At 38.1% G+C, this 11270-nt stretch overlaps 1 protein-coding gene across 6 annotated transcripts in view; it reads right to left on the bottom strand.

Annotated features, from left to right (window-relative positions):
* Positions 1-8521: 8521 nt before the first annotated feature.
* SGCE (sarcoglycan epsilon) overlaps positions 8522-11270 on the bottom strand; it is a 127330-nt gene continuing 124581 nt past the window's right edge. For all 6 annotated transcript variants that reach the window (XM_072964977.1, XM_072964976.1, XM_072964972.1 and 3 more), the window contains one exon: positions 8522-8812. In XM_072964977.1, coding sequence (XP_072821078.1) covers positions 8796-8812 — 17 coding nt within the window. In that variant the 3' untranslated portion in view covers positions 8522-8795. The remainder of the gene's footprint in view (positions 8813-11270) is intronic.

The following is an 11270-nucleotide window of genomic DNA, read 5'->3' as shown; positions in this document are numbered from 1 at the left end:
CCTGTACAGCACAGGGAACTATATTCAATAGCTTGTAATAACCTACACTGAAAAAGAATCTGAAAAAGAATATGTATCTGTATAACTGAATCACTATGCTGCACACCAGAAACGAACACAAAATTGTAAATCAACTATACTTCAATTGAAAAAATTATTTTTAGGTAATTTCAGATTTGCCAAACATTTTAAATATAGTACAACTATTACCATATACTCAGATTTACCAAATGTTAATATTTTACCACACTTGATTTTTCATTTCTCTATCTGTATATCCACCCATCTATCTATACAATTCATTTTCTAAAAGAGCTGAGAATTCCAGCTCAAGATGACACATTGCATTTGCAATGTCTTTTTAGTCTCTTTTAATCTGGAGTTTCTCAGTCTGTATCTCCATGAGCTGGATATTTTTGATGTCAAAGCAGGACATTGAAGAAATATTTACACACCCATGTTCACTGCTCTATTATTTACAATAGTCAAGAGGTAGAAGCAACTGAAATGTCTATCAGCAGATGAATGGATAAAGAAGATGTGATATGGATTTACAATGAAATATTATGCCACCTTATAAAAAGAAGGAAATCCTGTCATATGCTACAGCATGGATGAACCTCAAAGGTATTAACTGAAATAAGCCATTCATAAAAGAGCAGATAGTATATGATTCCACTCATATGGAGTAGCTAAAGTATTCAAAATCAGGGAAAAAGAAAGTAGAAAGGTACTCACCAGTGGCTGAGATGAAAGTGAGAAGAAATTAGTGTTTAATAGGTATACAGTTTCAATTTTGCAAGATGACAAAGTTCTAGAGATCTGTTGCACAACAATGTGAATATGGTTAATATTACTGCAAACTTAAAAATGGTTAAGATGGTAAATTTGATGTTATGCTTGTTTGTTTGTTTTATTACAGTAAAAGAAAAAGGAAAATGGCCAGAACACTAGGTAAAAAGTGTTCATCCTCAAAGGTACTCAAAGAAATACTGATTAGAACCAGTAATGGCAATAAATATTATTTTTGTCATCTTTCCCAACCCATCTTGGCACAGATTTTCGCCTTCTTAAAGCATTTTGGCAATAAATACATGAAACATAGGGAAGTAAAAGGCTATGTTGAAGTCCAAACTGCCAGTACCTCAGAATGTGAATTTGTTTGGAAATAGGGTTGTTATCAGTGTAATAGTTAAGAAGTCACACTGAAATAGAGTCAGGCCTTAATCCAATTTGACCAGTGTCCTTATGAGAAGAATAGAAGAGACACAGATACACAGGGAGAGAATGCCAGGTGATGACACAGATTGGAGGGCTGCCATTGCAAGCCAAGGAATGCCAAAGACAGCCAGCAAACCACCAGAAACTAGGAAAAGGCAAGGAAGGATTCTCCCCTAAGCTTTTCGAGGGAGCATGGCCCTGCTGACATGTTGATTTAGACTGCTGGCCTCCAGAACTGTGAGACAATATATTCTGCTGTTTTAAGCCACCCAGATTATGATACTTTATTACAGCAGCCCTAGGAAACTAGTACAGAAATTAATGATTACATTGTCTGGAGATATTTTGAGACTATGTAAATGTCCTATTTTACTATAGAGATAGATAGATGCACGTGTGTGTGTGTGTGTGTGTGTATACATATATACACACATACTGCTGTATATTTGCTAGTTCTGTTTGTTGGAAGGACTTAGAAGCAATGACACCCCAGAATGTCTAGAACTCAGGTCTTGGTTTCTACTTATCTATTTATGGTTCTTGAGTTAATCAGTTATCTCTGTGGTGGTTGCAAAATGATGACTTTTCTACCTCCATCATATCTTCTACATTATATGGCATTCTACTATGAGGAAGCACTCATTCATTCATTCATTAATGCATTCATTCATTTATATCAGTAGAGATTCAGGAACTCTAATTTTATGTAGAGTTTATAATGTATTACTACACTTAATTTGTTAATCAAGTTGTTCTATCCTTGGGCAGTGTGAGCCCCTTCTAGCTGGCTCCTGAATTCTTTTGATAAACCTCCATTATTTGAGCATTTACAAATTTTCTGGCAAGAGAAGATGTTCTGGGTCTATGCTCATGCTCTTTCATCTGACAAAATCCCTAAGTGTGACTGGCATGTGATCATTTTTCCAATTTTGCCTTAAGTGTTTTCTCATAAGATAGACCTAGTTTGATCATTTAATTGAAGCAGCTCCCTTTCCCAGTCCCTATTACAACACTCCTTCAACTTTCATAGTGTTTACTTATTGACATTAGATTAACTCCCTCAACAAATATTTATTTAGCACCAACTAGTGCCAGACAGTGTACTAGACTTTATTTATTGTCTTTCATAACACATTATGTCCATTTTATTTACTGAGCATAATTCAATGCCTAGAACATAACAGGCTCTAAGTAAATATTCACTGAACGAACGAATGAAGCGACCGGATACTACATCCAACAAGATATTTTGAGGTGGTTTGGAAAAGAAAAAAAAAAGAACAGGGATATATTATTCTGTTAGACCAGTTTATCTCAAACTTGCCTCATTGTTTTACCACTTAATTTGCTTTGGGCACACACATGGACCCCCAAATTTAGGTAATAAAAAGAAGCTTGTCATATAAAAGTCATTACATATTTTTTTTAAAATGACTAGTATAAGTCCATACTACATTACTGGAAACTCTTGGGACCAGGTATATTTTAATATTCAATCATTTGAAGATCTGTAAGTGCAATTATTATAAGGTATGTTCCTTTTATTATGTAACACATTCAGTAGGGTAAGGGCAATACCCTGTAATAAATATTAAACTTTATGTAGCAAAATCTCACACCAAGTGGGATTAGGAAAGACAAAATATGCATCCTCCTTTTTGTTCAGGTCAAGTTCTATCATTAAATGGATATTCTATGAAGCTATGAAAGAAACTGAGATCTCTGGATATGGAAATTGCAGATAAGGGACCAGGAACTTAAAATCATGTATTTTTCTATAAGAATTTAATGCAGTATTTCCCCAAAATGTGTTTACCTAGCTTGATTACTATACTGAGGCAGTTTCTTTCTTGTTTTTATTTCCACTGACTTAAAAACTCTGACAAATTAGGTCACTGGGGATGATAGAACTACTGATTTGCATAATTATGTCCTTCATTTTAATATCAGCTATTAGTCTGCAGGCACTGATCACATGTTTTGTCCAGTCCACACCTGTGGCAAAGATAATGCTTGTGTTTACCACATCATTTCCTCTTCCCAAGTACACAGGAATACTACATTTCTCATGTCTGCAGCAATTATGTTGGGGTAATAGGACATTATCAGCCAACTGAACATAAATGAAAGTGAGAAAAGCTATTTCAAAGCCCATCTCTTAAAAACATCCCACACGACCTTTCAGCTTTAATTTCCTTTTTGCATAGAAATCCTGCGTATCATGTGTCCCGAATCACATAGCATACAAGATGGAGGAAGGCTGACATAATTGCACTGGACTGCGATATGAGTGAGCAGTAAACTTACTGTGTTAAGCCACTGTGATTTCAGGGTATATCTGTCACACCTACACAGCTCACAAAACAGTTTCTCCCTAATGCAAATCAATCCTCCCATGGCATGAGACTCCAATGATGGAGCAAAAGACTCATCAAGCACTTCTCCCTTACACAGGAATCTCACGTATATCACAAGTTGACTTGTATGCTGTGCATCAATGATTTTATCTCACTGCAGACTGAAACGTCAACTAGTAAGTACAAGTGATAGCAACTGCCTTCTAACATTGTATGCCGATAATACTATACAGAAGCCAGCAGTGTCCCCGGATCAAGACATTCTGCTAGTAGCTTATTCAACTTTCTTTCTCAGTTTCTCACCTCAAGTTGTCCACAGTATCTCTCAGATTCTCAGCCCTGGGCTTGTCTCCAGGACACCAGGATCCCTCTCATTCTACTCACAACCAGAGCCCACAAGTGCAGGAGGGTCAATGCCCCCAGGGCAACTCTCAGCTACAGGATGGAGAGTCAGTGAGTGAAAGTCTAAACCTCCTGTCACTTGGAGGTTTATTCTACACAGTTATTTAGAGGATCCCCAGTAGGACTGAGCTCTGCTTTCCAGAATGATAGCCAGATCAACGGCATTCCCTCTGTGGTCTTTCCTCCTAACCTCTCCACTCATTCTGTTTCTACCCTCTGGCTTCCCGGAAGCATGTCCCAAACGAATGACCTGTTTTGGGGGTAACCAAACTAATTCAATACTCCCGTGGCAATGCTACCTTTCGTGAATTTATCTAGCAATTTCATTTCCAATTGGTTTATTAAAAAGGAATTGCACAGTTTGAAAATGATGCAAAAACAAACAATAAACTGAGCTACTGAGGTATGAGTGAACAGATTTCTGATCCAATAAAATCCACTGTTAAGATTGGTACTTTTCTGTTTTGGCTTCTTTTATGTAAAACTCTAACCAAAAATCATGTATTCTAGTACAAAGAGACTTATAGTCTATATTTGTATGCAGCCCTAATCACTCCTTATGTTCACAGCACTATTTGGAATTCCAGTATGTGTACCTGTTGGCATAGTGTGTTTATTTTTTTAATCACTTTTATCCTTCAGTGAACCATTTTTGAACCATCGATCCACATTTGTGACTGGGAATGTAAAGCGATACTGAAAGGATCAGCTGGGTCCTCTGGAAAGCAGATGCTGAAATGCAATTGGAAGTGCACAGGTCTATTGGGGGAAACAACTGTGAGAGAGGAGACAGGGATGGATGCAGGGTTGGGCAAGGAAAACCTTCAATCCATCATGGAGACCTGACGTCTCGGAATGGAGACAGGGAGGAAGCAGGACTGGGCAAGGAGGTCATCCGACCATGATGCACACATGACAAAGACACAGCCAACCCGACAGAAAGCTCCAGAGGAAAGACTGCCCATCAGAGGAGTCCCGGGCCCTAGCAGCCAGACCATGCTCCATCACAACTGGAGGTGGCTGTCCAGGAAAAGCGTCCCTCTGCTCAGAGGCCAAGGCAGGTCCCGAAGTTGCGAACAACTGGAAGCTGTCAGTTAACCATGCTCCTCACAGCTGAATGGCAAATTCCTTCTGAAAGAAGATCCAAGCAGCAAGCCAACGTGGCTGCCACAGTTTTAACAACTATAAATACCAATATGAAAAATACATGATAAATTACCTAAGATGAACTGCAGCCTATTAATGAAATGTAAAGGGAGACAATCCAACCACAGAAATCCCTGTAGCCACGTACAACCTCCATTAATAAAGTAGTAAAGTTGCAGTAAAAACATAAGTAATATTACATTTTAATTTTGTGAAATATAAATAAAACATCATCCCTGCCTTTCTCTGCACATTAGATTCTGGCAAATACCCAACTTTCTGTATCCTACCCTTTTTGCTAGCCACTGTAGGAATAACTGTACCACAAACTGTGGCTTATTCATTGAGCGTTCTGGTGACATACCAAGGACCAGATTTCTCATCAACTTTCAAGGCTTCAATGAACATCTAAACTCAGATGACTTACCAATCATATCCCCAGTCCAAACCTCACTTTGAGCTTCAAATCCATGTACCCAACCGCCTACTTCTCTTGGTTTTCTCAAAGGCACTTCAAGCTTACCTCACACACAACTGGACTCATACTGCTTTCCTCAATCCTGGTCCTTATCTGCTATCTTCTATCACAATGGACAGCATGACCATATGCCCAGCCCCCCAGCCCCCACCAGAATCAGCCCCTTTCTTTCCCGTAACATCATTTCCAAAGTGTCAGTGTACCCACAACTGCTGATTTTCACCTCCTGAATAGCTCTTCAATCTGTCCATTTTTCTCCATGTCTTCCACCCCTAATCAAAGATATTTCTCTAACTGCATCTACAACAGCCTCTTAACTAGTCTATCCACACTCTGCTCATCTACCCTATCTCTTCTCTATGTTATAGCTGGCTGGATTGTATAAAAATGCAAAATATGACATCACATCCTTTGTTCTTAAAATGCTTTAGACTTCATGTTTCTGCCTTGAAAGTCACGCATGGTTTGATCCTACCTATCTCTTGGGTCTCACCTTCCTTCACACTTTCCCAATACCCCTTCCCTATACTCTGTTCTCTTGCTGCACTGGAATTTTTGATAGAACCCTAAACTCATTAGAAACTCTTCTCTCAAAATAACTTAGCAATACTCTTCTCTCTGCCTCAAATTTTCTTTCTTACTCCAATTTATCTTATCAGCTTTTATGCATCCTTTTGGTATCAGAGCAAACTTCCTTAAGAAATCTTCTCTGACCCTGCTGACGAGGTCAATTCCTCCTATGGTAAGCTTTTATAGCACTAATTACTTTCTCTTATAGCATTTATCACAATTGCCATTTGACATTTATTTGTTTTACTACTTGATTAATATCTGTCTTTCCTAATATAATGTAAACTGCACAAGGGCAGAGCCTGTGTTCTATTTGGCCCACCACAGTGTCCTCAGAACAGGACTTTACTCATATTAACATATTGGGCATGCAATAGATAAGCAGCTAATAGAGTGTTCCACAGGAAATTCCAAAATATGTATTTGTGAAGCTGCTTCGTCTTAGAGCAGTTTGCTTGAAAGTTTTCATACATCCCCTCAGTTGGGTATAGTTAAGACATGGGAAGTGATAGCTCAAATCTTGGACAATGAATCCCAGAGGTCACACATCCTACCCACTTGCTATATTTGTTCCTGGAGGCTCCAGACTCAATGTTGTTTTCTACTTAATTATCTTCTAAGTATTCTCTTAGTCTGAAATTTAGCCTTAACATTTTTACTGAACGCTCTTTTCTACTAGCAGTGTTGACCTACAGATGTGAACTTCCCCAAAGAGAGGTCATAAATTACTGGGTAGCCATACCTCAGAGGAAAGAAAAGTCACAAAATTTAGGGGATATCTGGAATCTAGATCTGAGTTTTCTTGAGTTCCTGAAGGTACAGACAACCAGATGTTTTTTAGGGAAATGGCTTACTGAAAAAGGGTGTTCTAATTTCAGTTCACCATTGGGACCCCAAACTCACCATGCACTTACCTGCCTACTATGAAGGTACTTAGTTGGGAAAGAAATTCTCAGCATGAGGCAGAATCTTCACACTTTTTAACCCATAAAGTAAGGACTATTAAGGTAGCAACAACCACTGAGAAAACTATTTGGACCTTCTTTCCCACCAAAATATTAAGTCAGAGGCAAGATCACTTTTTTTAGAAGGAACTGCAGAGATTAAGGCAATTATCGAAGAGCTGTGAGATGCTGGCCAATGATCTTTATCCCCATTCAATTCCTTAAAGTGGGCAGTGTGAAACTAAGGCTAACTCCACTGCATTTCCCAATCACCATAGCAGTCTCTTTTCTAGAACAGGTGAAGAAAGTTTCTGATCCCTGATCTGCAGCTCCTGCTTTGTGGATCCTGTATTACTTTGTTCTACTCATGTGGACTACCAGGCACCATCTGACTTCACCTGGCAGGAGCAACATCTTGTTAACTCTCCACCCTGTGCCACAATCTAGTCGTCTGGAGTTGTGGCAAACTTTCCTTCCTCCTAGCTCATCGTCCTGACACAATACATTTACAACCTCAAGCTGATCAGTTCTGGAGAACAGCAAGTGGCAGCAGTGCCCTAGTTGTCTTGGAAAGGAATATGAGATAAATCTTCAAGAAATCAAAAAACCTACATCCTCCATTAAGTTCTAGGAAAGAGTGTGGTTGGAAGTGGGAGTTTCAATGTCAAGGACATGATAGAGTATTCGCCCCAAGAGGAAGACAAGTTGCTGCACACAATACTAACAGGGAATCTTTTTGGATTCTGGAATCATATTTAGACAGCACTTGTGTACCCTCTGGCCAATTAACAAGTAACACAGAAATCTGCCCAAAGCAAAGTCAAAGGAGGTTTTCCAGATGGTTGAGTCTGTAACAAAAGTGGCTTGCTAGTTGCCTGATGGCCACATTCATCTGATAGTGTCCAAGAAGCATGAGACGGACCAACATGGGCTAAGGAGACTCGGCTAAGCCTTGAAAGCAGTGTTACCACCAGGAAGCCTGGGGGTTTAGAGCTAATCACGTTGCCATCAGCAGGTAACTATTCTCTTTTTGAGTAACAACTCCTGACATGCTTCTAAAACCAAATATCTGTGTATAGAGTCAAGTTCAGTGTGCTGCCTGGGCTGCCCTTCATGAACTGGGGATCATTGGCTCCACAATCCAGAAAACCGGGTTTACCCTAAAACACTCCAAGAAGTGTTATATAAAAGAACAAGCTTTATAGGTCACAAGGATAAAAGTATGTAAATAGATTGCTCACCTGCAACAAAGAAGCACAGACAGTTTATATATTATAAGAAATGCTTAATAAAATCTTATTGAATAAAGGATGAACCACGTGAACCTCTTCCTAGCAACGAAAGATGCCTGCTATCTGGGAGGCAATCCAATAAACTTTCTCAAGTAAATTTTGCCAGACATCAGGCTTCATTAATAATATTTATTTTAAAGATCACTTTTCATTGTAACAAATATAAAGTCATCAATGTTTTACAAATTGTCAAAAATGCCTTAAGTACAAAAAAAATACATTAGTAAAATGAATGTTATATTGTATTATTTGGCATATACTTAATACTGTCGACATGCATGCCATATGTCAGAAAAGCTCATGCATTATTGGAAGAGAGGAAAAATAAGATATAAGTGCTATACTGTCTGATTACAAATTCATTGCTTCGGTCAGTTTTCTTTCTTCAGGGATACCATTTACCTGCAATGTGTAAGAATGAATATGGGCATGAGTTAGGGCATGGACACTTTGAGTTTGTGAGCAAACAAATTAAGGCAAGGTGTAATTTTCTCTCTTCTTAGCATAATTTAAAATAATTATGTTGCATTATTTCTCTGCATTTGGTTTTCAAAAACAAAAAAAAGTAAATTCTAAATTAGTCCTCTCCTTCTAGGGCCAAGGCTATAATGTATTGTATTTCTCAAAAGGTACGCCCTGAAAATTCCTCCCACAATGAACAAAAGGAGTGAGTCTGACTGTGGGATGTATGACTGTGCTTTTTAATCGTGGCTCTTTAGAAAATACCATGTGGGTTGGAAGGGCAGAGAAAATGAGACAACCTGAAGAGCATCCAACCGAACGGCTTGGGCCTGGGCCAAAAGGTAGTACTACCGTCAGCTTGTAACTGCTCTATTAGCTCAGCTAGCGCTTCAGTTCAGGATTACAACACCAGCAGCTAGGTCACTTCTCCAACTTTGGATGATCATTCAAAAGAAAACAACTAACTAAATAAAACAAACTTCAAGACATACTCTCTCTTGACAAATTCCATATAGGAAGCTACCAGTAAAATTACTTGATATCCACGGGAAAAACTCTGTACTTAAATTACCTTCATAAAGAAAACTGTGGCACTAGCATAGAGCTTTGAGGTACTCGGAAAATGCAAATTCTGATAATGATGCACAAATGCTGTTGCCTCTTCGTGACATGAGAATAACCAGGATGGAGGAACCATGAAAACACATACACAGCACTGAATCCAAGCATGCGCAGACAGAAGAGAATACCTTACAGATCAAGAAACAAACTTTACTTTTTCATTCAAATGAATTGAACGGGAATAAAGAATGTAACCTGCCCATTTAGATCTTCTCTCCAGGAGGCACGGCTCTACTTCAGAATTTATCAGAGGCAGAAACACAACAATATATCATAATTACATGAAATATGAGGGTGGTCTCTCTCCCTTTGCACTTAACTACTTTGGGGGCTCACCGAAAACAAGAACAAGGAGAAAACAACCAAGATGAGAGAGAGTGCACTTTTGTCAAAAATATACTCCATATTACAGAAAAATGTAAGAAAACAAGAAGGTAATAGGCTGTAGTGTTAACTAAAAGGAGATCAAAGCTTTCCTAACTTGAGCAAAATGCTCCCCAAAACCTGTTCTAGAAAAATAACTTAGAAAATGAGGTTGAACAACCTAAAGTCCCCCTATGGAAATTCCTGGCTCTTATAACATTTGCTCAGGCATAAATTGTCCCTGTATTTGGAAATGCCACCTATTACTAAAATGCAGCACACTAATGAAGTCTACCTGCGGCAAATTTATACAACTATCAGGTAAATCTCCCTAAGATCATCTACTTAGGTTTCCTTATTTCCCCCAATGGGAGAGGGAAGAAGTAAAACCTGGATTTTTAAAGTATTTTTCTTAAAATATATTTACTATTTTTCTAGATACTGTCTTTCTTCACCTCTTTTCTGAAATAATTAAGAATCAGAGGAAAGATTATTTTAGGAGAGAGAGAAATCTCTGAGGTTAAGGAGGAAGAAGTTCCAGCATTTCCATTGTAGAAATATTCTTTAAATACTTTTCCTCTTTAACGAAAAGTCATGAAATTAGTGGTAGCAGGGATTCATTTATTTCTTTGCTCTTTAGATAACACAAATTTATAACAGTTTTTTCCTTCATCAATCTCCTGAAGGCAAACACATAGCACCACCGCATCAATATATGGAACAGTCTTGTTGAAACATGTTAGCATTTAATTAAAACAAGCAATCAAAATTGTGGGGGAAAATTCTTACAAACGTTATCTTGTAACTAAAATCTGATGAACAACTTCATTATACTTGCCTCAAATCTTTGAAAAGTTGTCAAACGAAAATCTCCTTAAGTTCCCGAAAGCAGTAATAGAGAAGATAATTTTTTGAATGAAAACATGTAATAATTTTCTATATGTGCCTAAAGTTTTAAAGAGACTTACTTAATAGCTTCCCTACCACAATACCACTATTCATACTCAGAATTCCACATCCAACTTACATTTTTAGAACTGCTCTTGCTTTTCCAAAAGAGCTACAAAGGCATTACTGGTTGCTCGGCAATTAGAACCAGGAATCAACCACTAATTAGAAGACAATCATGAATAAGTCATCTACTCAGTGGTGAGATGAATGAAATAATTGGCTGTGGAAATTTTTAAGGAACACTTGAAAGAAATAGATTTAAAGAAAGCAAGTCTTAGGGACATAGAATAGTCCAGGGAGAATTGTGCGCCATCTTGTTGTCACTGGTCATGTTATAACAGCTTTTTAAAGTGGCATTAAAACCAGGCCAACCATTTCTCATTTAGTCCCCTGAAGCCTCAGTGATTAGTCACAATGGTTTCCTTTTGTAAGAGTCAGTTTCAAGCTGCTCACTTACTGAGAC

Source organism: Vicugna pacos, chromosome 7, assembly GCF_048564905.1.
Source record: "Vicugna pacos chromosome 7, VicPac4, whole genome shotgun sequence".
Taxonomy (NCBI): Eukaryota; Metazoa; Chordata; class Mammalia; order Artiodactyla; family Camelidae; genus Vicugna; species Vicugna pacos.
The sequence above is the reverse complement of the archived record's forward strand: the minus strand, read 5'-3'. Positions and strand labels throughout refer to the sequence as shown.